The 23,935-nt window shown below is 38.8% G+C and overlaps 1 protein-coding gene across 1 annotated transcript in view; it reads left to right on the top strand.

Moving 5' to 3' along the window:
• Positions 1-509: 509 nt before the first annotated feature.
• Positions 510-23,935, top strand: part of PTPN12 (protein tyrosine phosphatase non-receptor type 12) — a 76,889-nt gene continuing 53,463 nt past the window's right edge. The window contains exon 1 of the mRNA XM_074560250.1: positions 510-775. Within this exon, the coding sequence (XP_074416351.1) occupies positions 677-775 (99 nt within the window). The 5' untranslated portion in view covers positions 510-676. The remainder of the gene's footprint in view (positions 776-23,935) is intronic.

The following is a 23,935-nucleotide window of genomic DNA, read 5'->3' as shown; positions in this document are numbered from 1 at the left end:
TCCCGACATCCCGCAGCGCCAGCCACCGCCCCCTGGCCCCGCCACCGCCCCATTGTACTCCGGCCACAGGAAACTGCACTCTGCTCCGCTCTGCCCCCCCCCCCCCGCCTTCCTTCCGAGTGGTCCCGTCCAGAGCTCCATTCGGCGCCCTGCGGAAGGTCCCATCCCTGGGAAACGGGAGGGGCCGGCAGAGCGGGGCGAGGCGACCAGCGCAACGAAGGGCTCCCTCGAGGCTGGGCTAGCCAGTGATTAGCGTGCCCGGCCACCAATAGAACGAGGCGGCTGTCAGAGGGGACCAATGGGCGCGAGGCGGAGGCGGGCCGGTTGCCGGGGAGGGGCAGGCGTAAGAAAGGCCGGCGGAGCGGGAGCCGCGCCTGCGTTGGGGGAGGAGGTGGGGACTTCGTCGTGTCCCTGTGTCGGCGGCGGCGTCCAGGGAGGGTCGGGCGGAGGGAGGGAGGATGGAGCGGGCGGCCGAGCGGCCGTGAGCGGGGTGGGGAACCGAGGCGAGCCGCGGCAGCAGGCCGCGGGGCAGGCCCGGGGGGCGGGAGAGGCGAGGCGAGGCAGGGAAGGCAGCTGGGTGACGGGCTGGTGCGGCGGAGGGAGCTCCAGGCGGAGAGCGGGCGGGCGGCCGGCCGGGGCTGGGGCTCCCGCTCCGCAGGGCGGCCGGCGGGGCAGGATGAGCCAGGAGGAGATCCTGAGGAAATTCATTAAGCGAGTCCAGGCCATGAAGGACACGGACCACAATGGGGAGGACAACTTCGCCAGCGACTTCATGGTGAGGGGTGGCGGCGCGGCGGGGGTGGGGGGGCGGGCAGGGCTCAGGGCACCCCTCAGGGCCGGGGGAGGGAGGGTGGCCTGAGGTGCCGGGCTCCCCCCGCAGCCCCTTCCCCACCCTCCTGCCAGCGAGGGGGCGTCGAGGGAAGCATCGCTTCTCTGGGAGTGACCTGCCATTGTGTATTCCCGGAGCTCGGCCGGCTCCCCCGTACCCCCCACCACTTTTTGGGTCGGCGGGGCGGGGGGGTGGGCGTGAAGGGTGGCCGCCTGAATTTACCCTTTTTCCTGCCCCCACCCCTGGGGAAGGTTTGTCAGCGCAGCCCCCTACTCCGGCCCTGCTGTCCGCCCGAGGAGGTGGTAGGTGATCGGCTGTTGCAAAATTAAACGGGAGCCTTCTCATCCCCCCCGCGCTTCCCCGAGCAGATAAAGGGGACACAGGCGGCTCGGGATGGGGGGGGGTGTGTGTTTAGCGCTTCCTCTGCCTTACAGCCCCTTTTCTCGCGGGGCTGCCATGTATAATGTCATCTGGGGATAATAGGGCACTCCTTACCTTCTTCCCCCCTTTATCTGCCCCTGTACCCGCCTGCCTGAGATTTCTCTTCTTTCCGAAGCGATGTGTTAAATGCATTGAACAGTCCTTGGAGGAATATTCATCTTTCCTTCCCTAACATCTCCCTGCACTCCCCATCCCCCATCGCAGCCCTGCCTGTATCCCTCGTCCTTTCTTCCAGATCGGTTCACCCTCAGCCTTTGGTTAACGTGTGTGCTCGGGGGAAGAATTTATTGGAAAATTAGCTCTTTTCCTGGTTTATTTTAACTGTTTAATCGGGCTGTTAAAATGTTTGAGGAGATTTATCTTTTGAATAGATGGTCTGAGCTGAACAATAATTTCGATTGGGCAGATGTCGCTGGAGCCTTTCAATATTGTTTAAATACTTAATATCAAAATACAGTTTGACCCACAGAAGAGCTGAAGATGAGTGGGTTAGTGACCTCCATATACATGTATTTTTGTAGCTTGTTTTATTATCCAGTGCTGTTTGCATTTAAAACCGCATCGTTAGCCCTTTAAGCTGTCAGTCTTTGATAGTGGTCTGGGAACAAAAAAAAAAATATAATAATCTCAATGTAAATGTCGCATCGGGGATTGTCTGAAATGTGGGGAGGAGGCCGCGGATGTTGCGCAAGGCGGAGGGGCGTTGGGAGTGCTGGCAGGTCCAGGGGTGGAAGAGGAAGTGGAGTGGACTTTGGGAAGTAAGGAGTTCATCCAGGGTGGGGTGGGAGCCCGTGGGAAATCGGCCATGCTCTTTGGGCAGGATTTTGCAAATACTGAAAGTATGCTGCCGAAACATCTGAGCGTGTGGGAAAGGAAGAGAGAAAAATGTAAAACGAAGAATGGCATTGGAGCGATGACACTTCTAAATCTGTTTTGATGAATAGAGCATCTGCGCATGAAAATTTTAAGGTTAAATACTTTGACAGAACTGTTTCATTAAGTGGTAGTTTTAGTAATACAGTTGCTATTAAACACAAATTGACATCTTCACTTGTACTGATGAGTCTGTCTTGTTCACATAAACTACGTGTATTTTACAGAAAGGGTGGCCTAGACTGGTGGAAAATGCAGGCCTTTTTAAATACCCGTTTTGTTAAATACTTTATACTAGATCTCCTAATCTACTTCTACCATTTCATATCTGATAAATAGCCTAATGTTTTAGCTTTGTTATCGGTGAATGGTATATGATAGTTTTGTTATCCTTTCTTCTAAGTAGTAGCACCTCTGTATGGAAAAATAGCTTTTGTTTCAATTTCTGTCTTTGACAGCATGTTGTTTCTGTAGCTTTCAACTGTATAGTCAGTAAGCTTTCCCATCGCTTTCATACAGCAGCAAGGAAAATGTGAAAATAGCATTGTAGGAACTAATTGTCAAGGCATTTCAGGAGAAAGATGTATTATCTGAAACTGTTTTAAATGCTTTGGAAACAATTACATCCAAAATTTCTTTTGTCCTCTGAACACTTTCTATTTCAAACTTTCATATTTGATGTTTGCATAATAAATTATAGGAAAACCAGGAAACTAGTGTGCTGATCTTTGGCCTTAATATTCACATTAGTCTCACCTCCATGTACTAAAGCAGATATAGATTTGTATGGTGTCAAGAATCATAATTATTGCTTTATTTATTTTTTCACTATGGGCATGTTGGGGTACTTTGTTGGGTTTTTGGGTGTGTGTTTTGATGTGGTTTTTCTTTTTTTAACAGAGCCATGCTTAGATGCTCTTTAAAATGATTGAAAAGGGAGGTGGAAAGAGAGGTGAAGGGGGTAAAAAAACTTCAGTGTTCTGTATTCTTTAATATGTAGTAGAGATTTTGCAGCGGGTGGGGGGAGGAGGAAGTTGTATTTTCTCATTTAAGTGCAGGATGTACTGTTGTGGAATAGGAATTGCTGTTACTCATCACTTCATTTCCAAGTCAAAATGGAATCTAAAAATAGGTATGGAATAGTGGGTGAATGCAACTGAAAACAATTCTTTATTTTCACATCTTTATTGCCTTTGAATGCATTGAGTAATAGGCTTACAGAATTATATTTAGGCCCGAGTGAATGAACTAAAAGTACTTGATAGGCAGGTGCCAGGGAGTGCTGGAAGAGAAGGCAGAGAAGATAGAGTTACGCGCAGGTAGACTGATTAATCTGGCTGAATGTTATTGGAAGTCCATAGTGTAGATGACTAAGACTGCTATTTAATAATGCTATTGACATATCTGAAAACATCTTCCACTTGGAAGATGGAAAGTTGATTCCCCACTCCTGGTTTACAAGATAAATTGTATAATTTGGGCACCAGTAGCAAGTTTGTTACTGGAAAGCAAATGTATTTAATTTTAATTAGTTTGCACTAGAAAGTAAGCAGGACTTACTAGTAGATCACTTCAGTACTGTGGGTGTGCACAATTAGGTTTAAATGAAGCAGATAGTTTGAAAACAGTGAAGGCTTGTCTGTGTGTTTTGCCAGTAAGCATGTATCTGTGCATGTAGGGGCAAGTGGTCTTTTTCTTAAAATAATGTAGGTTAGGATTTTACTAGTATGCTTACAATACATCCAAGGGTATACTTTTTCCTTGATTTCTGGTGATATTGCTATTTGGGCAAAAGGAAGTAAGTATAGATCGCATCCTCTTGGTGTTTCATGTTGTATGAATACAACCAGCATGGTCTAGATTCTGATTTTCTATAATGAGCGTGTGTCTTGCATCAAACAAGGCAAGGAAGTCAAAGCTCCATATGGAGGCAAAGAAAACAGTTCTTCTAGATTTTAGAAAGACCTCAATAAATAATTTTTACAGATTTTTCATTTAATTTATCCACAACTAACATTTTTGGTTTTTTATGCAGTAATTTCCACAAAAGCCTTCTGACATTCTCATTTCTATTGTCTGATGTAGATTGCCATTTTTATAGGAGAATTGAAATATGAATGGTGTAAAGCTTTACCTTAAAGAATCAGAATTATTATGTTTGAATTATGTGGTATGTGGCAGTCTTGCTTAATGTTTTAGGTTATGTCTCTGGCTAATCTGTTGTCATGGAACAGAGAGAACAGCTGAAAGTAATTTTTGCAATGGATGCTGTGTAGGTGACCCTCAGCTGTTGTCTGGAGGTAGTGGTATCAAAATGATCCTGTTGTAGATAATCAGTCTAAATAATACTGATTTTTAACAACTTTGAAAGGAGTTGCTAGGTACCTACGTGTGGTCTCTGATCTTTTTATACCTTTCATTCAAGAGGACACTGGTAACTAACTCAAACAACTGAACACTGTGTATCTGTGTTGTGCTTAATTCATCTAAGCTGGAACTCTTAGGTTTGGAGATAGTAAAGAACTTGATGCACTGTTTTCTAAAGTATGAAAGGGGGGTTGAATGGGTCATTGATTTGAAACAGGTAGAAAGGTAGTTTCTATGCTTTCAATGGTTTTATTTTCAAAAAAAAATTATTTTTAAGTACTTCTACCTCACTGTTTTGTGAAAATCCTATTTAAAAAAGGGGAGGTGGAGTGTGCTTGACTTCTAAGGATAAAAGCTAAGCTGATCATAAGCAGTGCTACACCAGATGTTATAAAACTTGCCTTCCCTCTTGTATTTTTTTTCGGGAAAGTACATCTTTTCTACAGTGCCTAAGACTACTAAAAATAAATTGGGAATCTAGACTCTTCTAAATCACTGAACAAGACTACCAAGCTACATAGTGAAAGTCCATGTACTAATGGCAATCGTGACATTGATTTCGTTCTAATTCCTGTACGTTCTGAGATAGCATTAAAAAATCAAAAATACTATATTCAACCACAGCCACAGCACGTGGGAAACACCCTTCTTAAAAGCTTGTGTGTGTATTAATGTGCATTTGTGTAAACCTTTCTGATTCAAATACTATTAATGCACCCCTTGAGTATCTGTGAAGATATTTTTTCAATTTGTAAGGCAAGCATATAATCGGCAAACTTAGTGAAGAAAGATAGGAGTATTATATCTCTCTGTTATTTTTTAAGTTTTAAAAGCCCACCTGTATAAATGTTTTTGGAAATCATATTTTCTAATATTTATTTAATGAATTTAATGTTTGTAGCACATAGTTTGAAACATGAATTCTCAACTTATACTTTATCATATACATTATAAAACACGCTGTCTTTTCGAGAGAAATAATTTTTATCTATTAAGTTAAACTAGGAAAAATGCTTTGGTAAAATCAACTAGATGGTAAACTTGAAACTTCAAAAAAAGATTTATTTGTTGTAAATACATGTTCGCATTAAATTCTTGTAAACTGGGGGCTTTTGAATGAACATCAACAGTTGTGAACTTCTCGTCCCTTAAGTGTGGTAGAAAGACTAATTGCCTTGGAGGAAATGACCCGTAAGTGTGTTGTACAGCTGATCTGTTATAAGAAGCTCTGCTCTTAGAGATGTGTTAATAGGTCATAGACAACTGTCACTTTAGATATGCTTTGAGCCTTTTTATAATTTCAGTGTAAAAGTGTGTCTGTTACTACTCCTCTTTCGTATTACACTTTGAGTGTTAATGTATTTTTGGAGTTTTGTATCCATTAGCTGTATTTCAGCTAGATGCTGTTCATTTGGCGGGGGGACACACACACCATCAGATCACTTTATTGTGAGCAGCGATTGTCATCCAGGCCATTCATAAAGCTTCATTTACATAGACTACATCTGGTTGGAGCAGTATGATTGAATAGTAACCCTTAACTTCAGAGGCTTCTGAAATTTGGTGAAATAGTGTTCTTTAAATGTTATATAAAAAAAAATAATACAACTTTCTGTGAACAACCATGCAGTTTAAATATTCAGCTTTTTTGTCCACTTCTGAGGAAATGAGTGCTGTTCTTGTTGTGCCATTCTGAATTTTTATAGAGGCAGTTGAATACAACCACAAAGGTGCAATAGTGACCCTGGGGTATAAGAGCTTGCAAACTCTGCCTGAAATTTCAGGCAGTTCTTTCGGACAAATTAAACTAAAACAAGTCAGGGAATGCTCTGGGTTGTGTCAAATGGCTTGCGTGTTAGTAAGTTCTGTTTGCTCAGTCTCTACAGACAGCAGTGTCTAAGTCTACTGTTCTGATGGAGTAAAGGGTTTTGTACTGATTTTGCTGAATATTACGGAATTGTTCAGGAGGAACAAATGGTAATCTTGACATTGTACCTCATGGCATAACACATACACTCCAAATAATTTAAATAGCATATCAAATACATACTTTGCTTTTATTCTGATCGCAATCCTACAGTGCCTTTTGCTGTATATAGTTATACAGATAGATACCATATATATAGATAGATACCTAAATACCTATATATATGTATGTCTCATGTGACCACAGTTCATCAACCCTAGACCCTCATCTGTGGTTCTGCAGAGATACGTGCATGCAGAGATACGTGCATGCACATATCTATATATATCTCTGGATGTATGTCTGTATACACCCTGCATATATGTGTGACTGATTGCTGTAGTACAAATTTCTTGTTTCGGAGTATACATAATTTACCTTAAAACTGCAATAAGTTCAGGGTATTTTTCCTTGATGGTATTACAGCTAAACAGAAGTACTAGCTCTGCAAGCAGGGAAAGGTTAATCTGAATATCTGCTTATCTAATGTGTATACGCTTGTTAATAGTAAAAGCAACAAAAGTCTGAGGCTTTTAAATTAATCTTAAATCCCTTGATTTGTAATAAATGGGAATTCTGCTTGTTTTTGTTCACTGTTACTATTTAAGATGTGTGGATTTCACGTTTTGTACTGCTACAGTTGTACTGTGATATGCTTAGTACCTAGGACCTTTTGGCATAGAGAAAATAGTAGCGCACCTGTTAGCGTTGGGAAAAGGTAAAACTATAGTAGTACCTTGAGTATACATATATAGAACTGAAATCAGAAGTTAGATGACATTTTATTTTTCTTGGTTTTGTAATAGGGCCTTCATTTAGGGAGAGACATCAGTGTTAACGGTCAGATACGGAACTGAGTAAAGCATAAGTTAATGGGGTAGAGCAGAAGCTCTTTGCGCCGTTAAGAAGTGCGGTGTTTGCATCCTGGTGTTTTCCTCAGGTTGCCGTACTCCACAACTACTACAGTTATGCCAGTGCAGGCTTGGATAACTCAGCTGTATGTGTTTGCCCTAAGTGAAGCATGGATATGCATTTCTATTTCTGTTAACTAGCATGTGAATGTTGCAAAGAGATTAAGCTCTTTGTTTTCCTGCTTCATCGGGCAAAAAAAAACCCCAAACCAACTTGCTAATATAAACTTAAATCATGAATTACTTAAACAGTCAGAATGTATTCCTGGAAGGAGAGCACCCTGGTATGGCTGTGGAGTTTTTGATCCAGAACTGGGAGCCCCACGGAGCGGCTGTATTATTAGAGTGCTGTCTTGAGTCCCTCTTCATCTTTGAGAAACAAAACTGTGTTCGGAGTTGATACCGCTGAGGCAGTACAAGCACAAAGGTAGTAGCTTTACTAGAGAAGCTGAGTGCAACAGCAAGGTAAGGAAAGAGTTGCAAGAGGAGAAGAGCACGGTGAAGTCTGAGAGACTTTAGGACGATGGTTCTGGGTTGGGAACCGTTGTTTTAAAGTATCTTTGAATACTGATGTCAGGATGTTTCAGTCCCTGCCAGGTTTGTGTAGGAAAGTTACAACTTGTATCTCTGAGGGCCTTGTTTCTAGCTACCTTTTTGCTGTTAGCTTTGGAATGAAAAAAACCTCGCACAGCTAAAAAGATGAAGTAGAGAAATAAGTTTCCCAAAAGGTACCAGATAAATAGAGGTATAAATGGATGACCTAGTTTAGTTGACCTAATTTTTCCTCCTATCTATCCTCCTACAAATTGATACTTTTAATTTCTTTAAAAGGTAATTTTATTGGTGGTAATCAATTTGTGGGAAGACTTAAAGGCAATCTTGCTCTAATGGAAGTGTCTTTTGAAAGAAGAGCCTAGAAGAATTGAATTATCAGCTGTAAAAAGTAGCAAGCTGATGTAGCCAGTTATGTCAATGGGGGAAAATATCTATCTATTATAAGAGGACTGAAGCTATGAATGATGTTGGCTTGTGGGCTAGATATGTCATTAGGAACAAAAGCGAAGAAAGATACGTGTTTTGTTCATTCAAATTTCTAGAAGGAAGCATCAGTAATTTTGAGGAAATCGTACCACAATGCTTCTAACAGTTAATTCTTTAAATTTATTTTACTTCTGAACTCCCTTAGTGCAGTAAAAAGAATCGAATTGCCTAGTGTTATGAATGTGCCAAGGGCAGCTACATTAGTAGACTGAAAGTTGTAAGTGCATATGGATTGGTTAGCTTGTTCAATTTTTAATTTGCTATAATTTGTGGAAATCCTAACAGTTGTTAAGTGTATCCATGTAATTTAGGTTTCCTTCTCTTTGGAGGAAGGGCTGTACTCATTTTTTTTATATGTTGGAGAGCAGGCCTTGATTATTAAACATGAGTGAAATATATTAGTTTTAAGTGTATGATCTTAGTTATGAGTTTTGGTGTCTACAGTCAAGGGTTGGAAAGCATCACTCTCTAAGGGGAAGTTAACTTAGTTAAAACCATATTGCTTTAGTGAACATGTGCACTACTTTAATCTCTTTTATTTAGTTATAATACTGAACTTGTCATTTTTAAACAAACTTTTTTACATTAACTTCCTTCTTATGTAGTCTTGTAAATTGTAGCTGGTTTAGTTTGTTTTTCTAAGGTCAGAGTACAGTGGTGTCCTCTTGAACAGTTTTGCATCTTGCTGCGTTTGTCTGTCTTGCTGTCTTGTCATTCTTGCTGCCTCATGTGGATGACATCTGCGTTTTGTTTTTCATCTGAAAACACACAGATGTTTTGTACTCTTTGTGGTCACAGGAAGAACAGCTTCTATGTGGATCAATGAGATTGAGAGCAGTTCTTTAGTTCTGGAGGGGTAGATGACCATCTTTCAGCTGTGCAGCTGGGCTACAGTGGGAATGAGGGGCCAAGACTTTTTCTTCTGGACAGCTACTAAAGGACAGTCAATAGGATGCTGAAAGGATGCTGTACATGAGTGGCATTGTCTCATCTTCCTACTCTTATTGAGGCCGGGCAGTTAGCACCTCTGCTATCATTGCTATCTTTCATATCTGCTATAGGGCCAGTATCATGGATGAGAAGTCCATTTCTTGTGTCGAGCTGGATGTCTGCAGCTGTTTAGACAAGGTTCTAGTTTATGCAGGCGTTGACCAGACTTCAGTGGCCAGTAGGCATGATTTCCAGATACTCGCCTCATTTGAGAGTTTCAGGGGGCGGTTGGTCCGGAACTTTCATATTGTTTTCCATAGTTTGGTTATTTTTTTAATAGATGTTGTCTTTCATTTGTGTTAGTACGGCATTATTCCTCTGATAGTCCTTGGAGGACAGCTATCTTTGAACAACTGGGTTCCTAATTTAAAGGAATGCTATATGGGTTTCCTGTCTTTAAGTGTTCAAGGGACTTGCCAGTGTAGGTTATGCATCATGTTGAAATGACTGATTGCTGTGGGAACTGCACAGTTCTTAAGAAGCCTGAGTGATGTTCCACTCTGTCCTAAATGTTTCACTTCTTATCTGACTATATTTGACTCTCTAGAGCATAACCCTGTGGTGGAACAGTGTCTTTTTTTCCTCAAGGCACTCGGTGTTCTGGTAGCATATATGGTGCTTGAGTATAGCTTCCTACTTAGACCGATTTTCTTACTGGATTAGTTCTCCAGTATTTGCACTGTCTTACTGCACAAAGCTCAGAAATTAATTGACTTAAAAAGCAGAACAAAGAAGAACAAGTGATAGGAATAGTGCACTGCATTTAGACTGTTGTTAGGTCGGGTTTGTAAGTTGATAACTGGCTGCTCTGTAAGTGAGTAAAATTGATCATGGGGATGCGTCAGTGGTAAATGTATTATGTCCTGCATTTTTGCAGTGCGTAGCTTTTTTTATTTTTACTGCTTTTCCACATGTAGAAAATAAGTCTTAATTCTTCCTTTACTTTCTACTTGAATCTTTGCCTTCCTGCCTAGGAAGCAGGATTACGACTGGAAGCTGTGCTTTCATTATTAGTTATTCCCTCATGTATATTCTGATAATTTTAGCAAATAGGTAATTGTTAATTGAAATGAATACAGTTGTCCAGTAGGAGAACTCAAGGGAATCATTTAGCTTGAAATAAAGCTGGAAAATGAAACACTATTCTGGAGGGAAGGGTGTATGTAGGTTAGTTTAACTGCTTCAAAAACCTGAGAGTTCCCGCAGAAATGAATTAATTATAAATTGCCTATAGGGCAGCACCCCTGTTGCACAAACTGTTAAAGGAAGGAAATAATCTCTTAGATATTTTGAGTCTCCCCAGATAGCTCTTAAGTATTTGACAGTTTCTTCGGAGATTTCCATTTTTAGTAGTATAGGTGGTTAAACAAAGCTGTGTTGATTTTTATTATGACCAAACTAAAATGTATAACTAATTTTAACTCATTTCCTGTGAGACTGCATAAACAGAACTGTGTGTAAGTGTTAATGGACATATAGGGAACTATATGTAAATGCTAATGGAGAAAGATGACTATGATTTTAGGCAGGTAGAAGGATCTTGGAAAGTACTTCAGGCACTCACTGTAATTTATTTTAGTAAAGAAATGTGTTCTTTTATAGATAGTTTATTCTTATGTTATTTCTACTTCACAAAGAGTAGGCTCAGAAGGGAGAAATGTATCTTACATTGTTTCCTTTAACAGCTTCTTTGCTATAAAACTGGAACACAGGAGCTTTGCACTTAAAGCTTTGGACATGAGTCTGTTTTTCAAAAAATATTCTGAACTAAGTTGTCATTAAGCTGGATATTTAGCCATATAGTCACTCACAAATCAATCACAACCTTTTATATCTTCTTTATAAACAGAAGAACTTTTTCCAAAGGCTATTCCATAGAACTGCTGTGGAAATTGCCCTCATATTCTGTAGTAACATTGCTCCAGTTGCTTCTTCAACTGGTGCCAGATATTTTCTTGATATCTTGATTAAGATGATGATATCTGAGCTTTCATTGCTTTTCTTTGTTTTTTATTACAGTGAAAATGCAGCCTGCAAGTTGTTTAGGATGTCAACTTTCTATTTTTCTTGTTCTGAAAAGAACAGGTAGATATTTGAACATATGAAGCTGTGGCAGAGAGACGCCTAGTTGTATTTCTTACAAATTACAGAAATACATAGCCTGTTAATATAAATGATTTAAATTGAGAGACCAATAACACTGGAAAAAATGCATGTATCCTAAAGTCAGCAAGCTGTTGCCATAAATCCATGTATAAACTGTGATTTCCTAAATGGAAATAATATTTACTGCTAAAATGGTAGCTAATCCCGTAACTAATTCTAATATGGAATAGCCAGAATGAGAGCTTACATTTGGTGATTTATATGTTATTAAACACTAGCATTTTTGGTGCAAAGCTATAGCAATGTATCTTTCTGGCAATGCATTTTACAAAGCATTAGCACTGTTTAAATTGGTAATTGTGTGAAAATGAACCCAGCATCCTGTTTGTACAGTCTTATAGCATACATAATAGGCTTCCCTTCCTGTATTCATAGAAAAAATATTCCGCGTCTGGTAAAGTAAGGCAATATGATCATCCAGTGAAGAAAGTACGTGCATATAAAAACCTGAGTGATGATATTTTTAGCTCTTATGGATGAAGATATCTTCCAGACATAATAAGTGTACATGAGGCCAGGATGTGTTTAGAGGTGAGAAAAGCAGCAATGGGTTGAAAAGGGAATTCGGTGCAGGGATATAATTAAGTAGTGAACTGGTTTATTTCTAGAGAGACAGTACCTTTGAACTAAACATGACCATGATTTTAGTTTAGTTAGTTTTTAATGATTTTTTTGTATGGCATATCAGGGAGTCACTGTAATGAGCTTTAGTAAATAAATGCAAAAATGAGTTCCTTCTATTCTTGCATTTAAGTGGCATGTTCTTTAAATTTTATGGGGTCACTATATTACTTATCACTTTAAAACCTCCAGAACTTGATCCTGAAGTCTGGAGTTTCCTGAATCATGTACTGATGGTGTAGATTTTCACGTTGTTCCTTGCAAACTATTCCAAGACAAGTGATAATAACAGAGCAGACAATATTTACTTATACGATTTGTATGATTTTTTTTTTTTCCCCTTTCCCTGTTAAGAGATTCTTGCTAGTGTGGTATTGGAATTTAGCATTGACTGGCAACAACTAAGAATGTCAAATGTTCTGTCCATAGGAATGTAGCTTACCAATTTTATATGCTTGAACCAAAGATTTGTTTGGATAGAGATCACAGCTTTTTCTCCTTCCTGTGGTAGGTCAGCTTAACGAGTATATGATTGTCATATTGTGTGGAAAGTTAAGTATATAAATAAAACCTTTTAACTTATAAACTGGGCTTGAGAAAACCTCTAGAAGAAAGTTGAGGAACTTTGCTTATGCAAGGTATATTATGAATTTTAAGAGTATCTCAAATGCCATGGAGGAAAGATTTTTGCAGAAGAAAAGGTAAAAGAAATGCTTGCTTTGGAGGGCTTCCTTTAGCATTCATACTGCTGCTGTCTTTTCATTTGTCTTTAGCTTGTTGGATTTAGCTTCTGGTCATTGTATAAACAAGATACCCTTTAGGAATTCTGCATTTATGTCAGCTAGTAGCTGAATCATCCCTGCAAAGTGTGTAGTTTTCCACTGGGTGTAGTGCTTCTGTCAGATCCTGTGCAAATTGCGACATGTCTGAAAGTTGGACTTTTTTGATTCTCTTTGGAAATGATCTCTGTAAGAGTTGTCATGCAGACTGTTCCTTACGTATTTTCATGTTATGATTTGTTCATTTCATCAGGATTAATATACCAGGATTTGTACTGTACCAGGTAATACTGCTTATGGATCCCTCTCCTCAAAAGAGGAACTGTGGTATTGAACTATTGTCTCAGCGTGGTTATTACAGAGAGTCCTGGAGACCAAAGCCTAATCCAAGTATCTTGAAATAAAGGTCCTGATGGCTACAATGGATGCAGTCAATATTCAGAGAGAATGGCAGTGCAGCTTGCATTGGGGTTATGATGCAATCTTCTAGTAAGTAGCATGTACTTGAGCATTCTCACATAATGTGCAATTCACCGTAATGCATCCATAAGAAGCACTCGCATCCTGATAAGACATCGTGATACTTCACTGCTCCTGTGAATTAATTCACATTGGCTGTAGAGTATGTATTTCTGTATTTTGCATTTTAAAGCCAGGATTTAGCAAACCTGTATTTCTCATCCTATTACTTGTCATGCAGTTACTGTCTCTTCAGAACAAACGTGTATTCCTGTCTGGGCTTATTAGCATTAATATCTGTTCTGGTTACCCAGTGGAATACTGATGCACAATGCTAGCAACTGGGAATGAGAAGGTAGCCTTTAAGGGAAGGCACAATGCAAGGATTAAAGAAGGCATCGCTTTAGAAAAATCCTACTGTTCCTTAAAGTCAAACTGCAGCAGACATTGGTGTTGAGGTTAAATTTAACTGACGAGTTGAAAATAAATGAGATCTTTTAAAGCTATTGATCTTGTTTGGAATGCTGCCACTTCCATCAAGGGAAAATGAGATTGAGAAACTTGGTTTGTGTCTTACTTAGTGTGCTTAAAGAGTTCTCCTTTTAGTAAGTGTGGGGAGTTCTGTTATGTGGAAAGGGTCATTGTTGTCCTCTGATCTAAGCTGCACGCAATATCTAGCCTGTTTCCTAGCTAGAAATCCTACAATAGGCAGTCTTCCACATCTGTAGGAATGTAGAAGTTTTCTTTTTTTCTGACTAAAGACATATCTGCTTCCATGCTGAAAAGCAAGTCACGTAGTTTTCATGGCTGTAAGCAGTAGCAGAACCTGTTCCTTTTAAGTTGTTCAGTGCTATGTAGCCTCAGTTGTTCTGTTCTTTTTTTTCTTGTATAAAAAAGAAACTCACATTTTGCTTGCTTTTAGTATTTCCTGTCTTACTTTGTAAAATTTTAGATTCCATTCTTTTTTCTCTAGCCTTTCCCAAGAGTGGCTTTGATAGATCTGAGGAAGTAACTTTGGTAATGCAACTTTCCTCAGTTGTTGTATTTCATCTACTTATTTTGTCATTCTGAAGAGCAGTGACTAGCGGTTTCACAAACTTACATTTCCATTATCTAAAAGCGTATTTAAGTGTCGACTCCCCAATTTTAGGTCTGGAAGTTCAATACTCAGTAAAATGCTATAAAGTGTAATTTTTCTTGGCGGAGGTAAAAAGCATCTTGATGGAGAAGGAAGCAGTGAAGAGTAAGAGTTAGGAGGAAGCTATTCAGGAGTTTCTTTGCGGAGATTACATTGAGTTTTAGTGAACTAAAACAGGAAGGTATTTGTAGCTTATTTGTGTGCAGGTTAGCAGCCTGCAGCTCTTCTGTGAGTAGTGTATGTTGAGCAATACACTGAGTTAAAAGAGACAGTAAATATGTGGAAGAAGTTCTGCTTGTGCCAGGAACTGTCACCAGTATTTTATAGTCAAGTGGGGCCTGATGGGGGTCTCTGCCGGCGGTGGGGCTTTGTGATGCTAATCCACCTGCTGCCTCTCTTCTGATATCTCCACAGTCCCAGTGTTTTACCGAGTTACCTTGTTCATTCTGTGGCTTTGCTGAAATGGTTTCCGGTTTTCCAGAATTAGAATGTGAATTTGACCACAACTGTAGTATTTTCTCAGAATTTTTTTTTAAGTATCTGTAGAAAAGAGGAATACTTCATTTAGTGTTGAGCAACTTTCCTGTTCCTAGATGGGCAAATGTGGTCTGCAGCCAGTGTCAGCAGCAAGTTGCTATAAAGACAGCATTTGCTCTGATATGGGGAAGGAATGGCAATAAAGGAGATTAGTGGTTTACAGAATAAGATTAAAGAAACAGAATTGGAATAAAAGGAATAAGAGGTGGAAAACTGTTAAACTCAGTGCAACTGTTAAGTGATTAATATGTAAAATCCCAATATATAAATAGTGGTCATTTATGTTAACTGTTGCCTCCAGTACAGTAAAAACAGCTAACCTTTGTCTGCAGGGGTGGGTATGAAACTGTCCTGGTGATAGTTCACTGGACCAGAAGCTGAACAGCCTTGCATTGATGAAGAAACGTGGCTCGTACCAAACTTAAAAAAAAATCCTGAAGCTAAAAAAAGTAGGAAATGCTTCTATCCGTATCTTACAATCATGTACATCGTCAAAACCTGTCCTTTCCTGTATTGTATTTGTTAGCTTCTGTAACATATGGTGTAAAGAAGCGGGTGAATAGCAGTTTATGCAGTTGCAGTTATAGCTAGAAGGAAACTTTTAAAATCTGAAGTACACCATAGAGTGGTTACTTGCCTTTCCCTAAAAGATGGAAAGGCCTAGAACCTACTTTTGCTGTTCTATCATATTTTTGCTGATTTCTTAAAAGAATAAATTTGTGATTTCCCCACTTGTGATCAATCCCACTAGTCCATTAGTGTTTGTAAGTTACAGTGTTTTGATGGTATCTAAATATTTAAGTACATAACTTAATAATTATTAAATCAGAATTAATAAACCACTAAGGAAGTACTGCTTTGTAAATGCTACTTGTGTGCTAAAGTGATGGGCTTGTTAGTTAACACAGTAAATTAATTGAATATTAGTAATTCTAACTGTGGTGTTTGGGACAAAGGAATACTGTGAACGAGATTGTCTTACACTGCCTGGAAAGGATCTCAAAATGTTCTAAACATTTTTAGATTTCTTTTAGTGGTGTTAAAATTAGAATCTGATACACATGGTACAATAGGTATATTCATAACTGGGGAGGAAGATGAGTTGGTGAATCTACAGACCAGTTATGTCGGTGCTGACTACACCTGTATTTCACCAACCAATAATGTCAGTGTGGTGGATGAAGATACAGTGTAAATAAGACTTATAGGAAATGTTGCCAGAGTTAGAATTTGTCCAGGATGCTCCCATTATTGCCTTTGTTGCTGTTAAAGGACCACTTTTTCACTAAAATTATCAGAACAATTACCTTGTAAAGAGATGGACCAGCAAGCCCAGTATTCTGTCAGTGCACCTATGGACATGGGAAGAAAAAGCTGGAGTTATTTCCATGTTGAGGGCAGTCTCCTTGAGATTTCTTTGGGTTCACAGCATAAGAGCAAAAGGGCAAAACTGTCTGAGACTTGCTCAGGCAAATAGGAGGTCGTAGAAGACAGTCCCTTAAAAATAACTTGGATATAAAACAATGAACAGTTAATGTGACCATAACTACAACTGTGGCATTTGGGACAAAGCAATAATGTGAATGAGAATTTTTTTTTTTTATGCTGCCTGGAAAGGATGAAAAATGGTGCAATAGGTATATTCTTAACTGGGAAGGAAGATGAGTAGATAAATTTTAGGATCATATGATATTATATGATTTCTTCAGAATATAGAAAATGAATGTGTCAAATCAAATGCCCACCTAGTCTAATACTTTACTCTGACTGGCGGATACTGAGAGAAAGAATGTAAGAAAAGAAAAAGAGCCATCCTCCCAGTTTCTCTCAATGGCAGATTCTGAGTAGAAGCTCCCAGAGTGTGGTACGTGGTAGCAGCAGGTTGAGGATCACAGGACACCAGGACCCATCACTGCTCTATTGAGAGCCACGACAGCAGCAGGTACTGCTACCTGCCATGTTTGAGCAGGCCTGGTGCTGCTTGCAAATGTTTTACTTTTTTAGCTCTGTATAATTTCCTTTCATTCAACTTCCTCATTTTCTTTTTTTTTTTTAAAGTTCCTATTTCTAAAGGAAAAAGTTGTGGTGAATTTTTTTTTTTAGCCTTTTCCTGTCTGGCAAGGCTACCCAGATGCAAGCATGCAGTAACTGTAGGTGGTTCTTCTGGGAATGCGTCCTGTGCTTGCTCAAATTGGCTTCAAGGTGGTTTTTCTTGCTGGGGGTCGAGTGAGAGAGTTGTCTGGCAAATTGATCTGATATCTTTAAAACGAAAGAAATCTGTACTTTGTACCCCATCCGAAATTCTTAATTTTGTATTTTTCAGCTTCATAACCTTCCCAGTCTCCTCCACAAGAACAAACAGGTTTCTTGTGTGTGCTACCACTACTGTGATTGCGACTGTGTAGATCTTACGCAATCCTGGGTGAATTAATATGTATTATAGAAGCTTAGCTTGATTTTTCTCTCCTTGTTTGTCTATCCGCTTTTGTAGTGCATGATGCTGCTTCCCCTCTGCCATGTCCTTGCCCATCAGTCCTCCATAATTTTTAGGGTGGCGTTAGTTTCCCGTTACATGATCATGCTATCAAGTTTAAGATTCCTTTTATATCAGTATTCTCTTTTTATACTCTTAATTTAGACACCCCTGAAGTGGTCAGGCCATTGGACTAGATGATCATTGTAGGTCCCTTCCAACTGAAATATTCTATTCTATTATAAATTTATAGTTTATCTTAATATCTAGATTTCGTGCAGGTGAATAGAACACCTACCCATTTCTTCCTGCTGCAAGCACTTAACGTGCCTGAACTTTGACTTCTGCTCTGTCCTTTACGTAGGGTGTGGTGTTTTCCTGCCTATCACAGAGGGTTCCACACTGCTATAATAATTTATTCTATTGCTTCTGAGTCTAAGCCTCTTTAGAGCTGATTGAATTTTGGTAGAGGTAGAGCCTATTCTTGTGTCTGGTTTTTGGGTGGTTTTTTTTTTGTCCAAAAGTAGTGTTTTGTGTGTTGGTGTATTTTAGGAAATAAGAAATAGAAATACCTTTATCTTGCAGCCTTTTTATCACTCATTTTTAGTGTGTCTTAGTACCTGTTGACCAATGTGCTATACTTTTAATCATTGATGTTGCATGAAACAGCTCTTGGCCTTTAGCCTGTAACCTTACTGGCTAAACTTTGTGTTGAGAACTATGTTTATGTTCTGTGCCTCGTATCCCCAACTCTTGCTGTTGCTGGCTGCTTCTCTTGTGGCCCAGCTGATGCCCAGGGATGCTTTATAAGAACTTCCCTGCTGACCAGATAACCAAGGACTATCAGTTGCCGCCTTTTCGTTGATATCCCAGAAGGTTTTCCTCTGCCCAAGAGGACACTGACATCTAGTGGATGGGTTCCACAGACACAGGGCAAGCAAACGGCTGCTTTAAAGCCATCTTTCTGCTGGACTCTAACCTAATTTTGCATTTGTTTAGATCCTCAGGGTTGTCTGGAAGAAGAAGGGGTAGCGGGGGGAGCCTAGCCAGTTTTGTGTAACTTCTGAGGTTTAAGGATTAAGCGTTGTGCAGTCAAACTGGTTGGGTTTTGTTGGTGGTGTTTTGATTTTATTTTTTTTCTCAGTCAAGTTGCCTACATGTGAGCCTCAGATGTTTGTAATAAAAAGACTGAAAATACTGCATTCCCCAGCTGTCCTCCCAGCCTGTGAAGAAGGTAAGCTACCAGCATAGCACAGCAAGAAGAGGCAGATGTTCCAGCTTCTCACCTCCGAGACAGATAGTACCTTTGAGTTGCCTTCAGTTCTGGGCTTATCCTTACATTGAAACTGGGGGTCTAGTAACATGTGACAGTGTTGCTTTGCAGCTTGTCTCAGACATGTTAGTTTAACTGGGAATTGAGTAGCAAGAAATTTTAACAAAAACAATTTTTCCAGGAATGTTTCTAAGCAGAGAACAGTGCTTACAAATCAAACTTTCTGAAAATGTTTGCCAAAATATTAGTATTGCTTTAAAGACAAAATTAGCCATTTAGTTGAAATCATAAAATCCATATTTCTTTATCAAAGAAAATAAACACTGCATAAAGCTTGATCAGTTGATAGTTAATTGATAGCATCTTTTAATTAATTGATAGCATCTCTTGCTATCAGTGACGGTTGATATGGACTGAGTAAATCGTGCTTGTGAGAAATTAACACCATTGCTTGGGATTATTGTTTGATCTCTGAGGGTTTAAGTCATTCTGGACTAGCGTTCATTTAATAATAATGTACTGGGTTTGGATTTATTGGCCATTTATAACTTTCTAAATGAGGTTAAAATAAAGAGACAGTTTCAAGGCACTTAAATTATGGCTTAAAACAAAAAGAAGCCTTTCAGGCCTCATTAGATCACAGTAAGAGAAAGTGTAGACTGACAGTGTTTAGAATGAGGGTGATAAACTTAAATGTTTGGTGGCGGCCTTTAAAAAGGAAAATATTGCTTCCTTGTCCAGAGAAGACATTGAATTTTTAGCTGAAAGATGCTAAGATTATTTTACTGTTTGCTAGCATTCTTTGGTTGCAGTGAAGCTTCCTCAAGTAGAACCAGACTATCACAACTAAAAACATGAACATAAAAATGAATTCATGTTTTATATGAAATAATAGAAAATAAAATGTAAAGACTACTAACAGTTTTTCTGTGCTAAAGGGCACTTATGCAATGCAAGCCATCGATAAAGTAGAATGAGTCTTTCTGTCCGAAGTGGAAAATTTCAGTAATTTCAAGTTGAATCAGTGTTTTTTAATATCAGACCATGAAGAAAAGTAAAAACATACAATCCATGAAAAAAGAAAAATCACAGCCTCAGCTGACCTGTTATCTTAATTAAGAAGAAAGAAGAAAAATAGCTTTTATCTCTTACTGGCTGTGGAGAATTTATATTGTCTCATCTCTAGAAATATCCCAGCATGCGGGACTTCCTACTGAATACAGCCTGTTTATCAGTAAATATCCTGGGTCTTTATTTCCTTGATGACTACCGTAAACACTTATGAGTTGGCACTTAGTTTATTTGTGATAATTGGCATGTGTGTGTCCTTCATTGCCTGCTTCTTGTATACGTTATTTTGCATTTTTTAAGTGTAGTCTTACATCCTTTACTCTGAAAGTCTGCTAGCTTTATGTAATATTCCCATCTTCCCTTCTTATTGTTTTCTAGCTTTGTCATCAAACGTCTGTTAGCGTGCTCTGCTTTTCATGAGAAGTCATAAAGGAAAATGCCCAGCTGGCCTGAGAAACTTTTTGAGAAACTATGCTTGTGAAATTCCTCCAGTCAGATGATTTTTTTCGAATCTTTTTCTTTTTTAAAACAGTCTAGAGAGACTCTTGTCTTGCCTGAATTCTTGTAAAAATTCACATACTCTTCTTTTGAATTGGCACCATACCAAATACTTTTTTGAAGCTCAGATTAGAACAGCTTCCTTTCCCAAGAAAGGAAGTGGAGTTTTACTACTCTGTCACTTATTCCACATAGATGAGAATTATAGATAAGAATCTTGAGGCTGGATCTGAAGGTATTCCTGTGCGTGTCAGAAATACCTGGAAGTAAATCCATCATCCAGAATCTGTGGGTGTTGAATAATGTTGTTTGTATTTCAGATAGATAGAAAAAAAACTTGATGAGGATTCTCTATTTACCAAACAATCAACTTCTACATTCTGGATTGTAAATATTCAGCTTTTTAAAGTGATGACAGTTGAGGGTTATTTTAAATTTATCAGCAGCTTGATTGACAAGGCACTTGCCTGAACCATATTCATTTTACTGGTTGACTTTAGTACCTTTTTATTTCTTGAAATGTAGAAGGACTGCATTTAGCAAATGAGCTGTGTAACAAACATAGCCTGCAGGGTACAAACATCAATGAGAGGCTACTTTAGAAACCTTTGTGTGATTGAGTGTATACTTCCTATGAGGTAAACGTTTCTCTGCTCTTCAAAATAGAAGAATTTTGGAAGTAATTACATTATAAATGTAATAAAGGCATCCCACAAACTGTTTGGAAATTAATTTAAAGTTCAACCTCCAGCTTTGATGTTAAGGCAATAATATATATATATATATCTAAATAAAATAGGCTTTATTTTAGAAGTGTCAGGGATTTAGGTTGTCAATGCTGGTTTTAAAAGGGGGCATAGACAATACATTTGTTACTTGACCCTTTAGTTTGATGCAAGGTTTTACAAGTCTTGAGAATTAAAAATTATCTCTAAAATGTTCATGATTTTAAAAAGGTTAAACTTCAAACAGTTTGATTAAAATGTTATTTTAATTTACTTAATAGTAACTTCACTGTAGCGTTGTTGTCTCTGGGTGTTCTAATGAAAACATGATACAGGGTTGCAGAAGTGGCAACTATTTCTTTTGCTAGTCACTTTTGGGTTTGCATGTCCTGAGAATACCTGTGATTAAAGTTACTGTGGAACTTTTAAGTGCTAGTGGTATGTCAAACAATATATTTGAAATGGTTATATTCAAGAAAAATCACAGCCTTTTCCTTTTTTTGAAGCAGCTTATTGAACAAAATGAGGAAAGTAAGAAACGTTTTCTGTGTGAGGGGTAGTACTGTAAGGTCATAGAAGGTGCTGTGTTTATGCCTATGTTACTTTTGTAGAACAGAATTGCATATGATACAGTGTGTCTGTAGAAGGGTTAAGGACTTCTTTTTAAATTCAGCTGAAACAAACTAAATGGTAGAGTTTACTTATTCAGGCATTTAGTAGTGTTACTTCCAGCTCTTGAGTGTTCAGCTATTAAAAGAAAAACTTTTTAATGGAGAGAAATAATCTAAAATCATGCTTTTTGAATAACTTATTGTCTAGATTTGTTGTTTCTGTACTGGCCATCACTTTGGTTTTGTTTGAGTAGTTGTTTTATAGCTCTTTCTGCTGTAATTACAAGAATTTTTTGTTGGCCGTTGCCTTCCCAGTTCTATCTCTTTTTTTGAAACCAGAATTAGCATAATTTGGTTGAAAGGTGCGTGCTTTTGAACTGATGGGGATGCATTTGTTAGGCAAAGATTGACAGATACTACAAATATAAACAATTACGACACAAAATTCCTTTGCCTATCCGTAAGTATTGTGCTGGTTATTAGCTAGGTTTATTACAGTTGAAATCTTAGTACAAGTTTGTGTCTTTAATGAGGCTGCTTCTTTCTGGCTTTTAAAATGCTATTGAACTCCGTCATAAATGGCCTCTTTATAACTAGCACATTCCTTGGCTTCCAGACACAGCCTCAAAGAAGGAGTGAAAATAGTTGTAAGCATGTTTTCTCCAGTTAGTAGAAATGTATTTTCTATTTGATACCTTCTCTTTCCCTTTCCATTCCTTTTATATTCCCTGTGTATATGTTACTGCATGGAAGTACTGATTCAGTGCTTGTCAGAAGCTTTCTTTTTTGTAGTTAAGTCCGGAAAGGTTTTAGATTGTGGGTTTTTTTGGAGTGGGGATAGTCGTTAAAACTCTGTGGGTGTTCTACTTGCCAATTATGAACTAACATAACTATATTAGCAATATCCTAATCTCATCTGCTGAATACTGGGGGTTCTAAACTACTGAAAGTCTCTGTAGATACCATATTTCTATACAAAGTTCAAGCCTGCTTCTGGGGAAAAAAAATAAGTTAGACTTCTGGTGAAAGATAAACTGGCATATTTTTATTGGAATTGCTTGTATGTCCAACATCGGCATATTTAATACTGAACTCATGTTAAACCCATAGTGGCTTAACTATGCTAAAGGATGTCACATACCTGAAAGGAACAGCGCCTTTGAGTTCTAGAGGTGTTTTGGTAAGGTAATTTGGACACAAAACCAGATCTCAGTTGCATTATTTCTTGACGGTACAAACAGGTATGCTTTTTACCCAGAGCATTTGTTAGGCTCCAGCTTTTCAGCTTAAAGTCATTCTTGGTGAAAGTCTTACAGAATGGGATCTCTGTTTCAGATAAATTGGCAAGACATAGCTGTTAAAAGAAACCCTGATGCCTTTTTGGAAGGCAGGACAATAACAGCTATAGTACACCTTTTGGGGGAGTGTGCAGATTTATTGAAAGACTTCAAGACTATTCTTGTGTGCCTTTATTTATGGCAGCTTTGGTATTGAGCACCAGCAGGTAGGAAATTCTAGTTTACTTCTGTTGGAGTGAAAGCTTAGTGTTTCCTGTCTCAGTTGTGGTGGCTTTCTTTCCACCTAGTATGAATTGGGCTGAAAACAAACACTGCCCTCAAGGAAATGTGTTCCAAGGCGTGGGAAAAGAGGAAGAGTTTTGCGTCTTTTGAAGGAAGAGGGAGAAGAACTTGTTTTGGATTATTTAGTTGGGTTTTTTTTTTTAGTACTGAGTGGAAACAAAAGCAAAATATATTCTCCATGGAACTTAACGCCTCACTTCACATACTATGAAGTCACAAGAAAGGAATAGTAAAGACTGTGGGGAGAAGAAGGTTTTGATGGTAACAGATAATGAAATTTCACAGGGAGTATTGATGTAGTTAAACAAACTGAATATTTTTCTAAGACAGAGGTTTAGCTGCCTTATGCTGCCTATTTGTATGAATTGTACCTGATCTGTGTTGGCTATGCAGCTCTTCCTTTGAATGCTTGTCAGAGGATGCTTTTGACTGTTTACAGATGTTGTGTATGTTAAGGCATGGGCACTGAAAACAAAGAGCTGTAGAGTTATAACCAATGGTGACTGGCCCGGGCCCTCTCATCTGACCCTGAAGAAAGCATTGCTTACATTCTTTTTAGCTGCCTGATTGAGCTGGAAAAAAAATC

The sequence above is a fragment of the Larus michahellis genome, chromosome 1 (genome assembly GCF_964199755.1).
Source record: "Larus michahellis chromosome 1, bLarMic1.1, whole genome shotgun sequence".
NCBI lineage: Eukaryota > Metazoa > Chordata > Aves > Charadriiformes > Laridae > Larus > Larus michahellis.
Note: the sequence above shows the minus strand (reverse complement) of the source record. Positions and strands in the feature narration are given on the sequence as shown.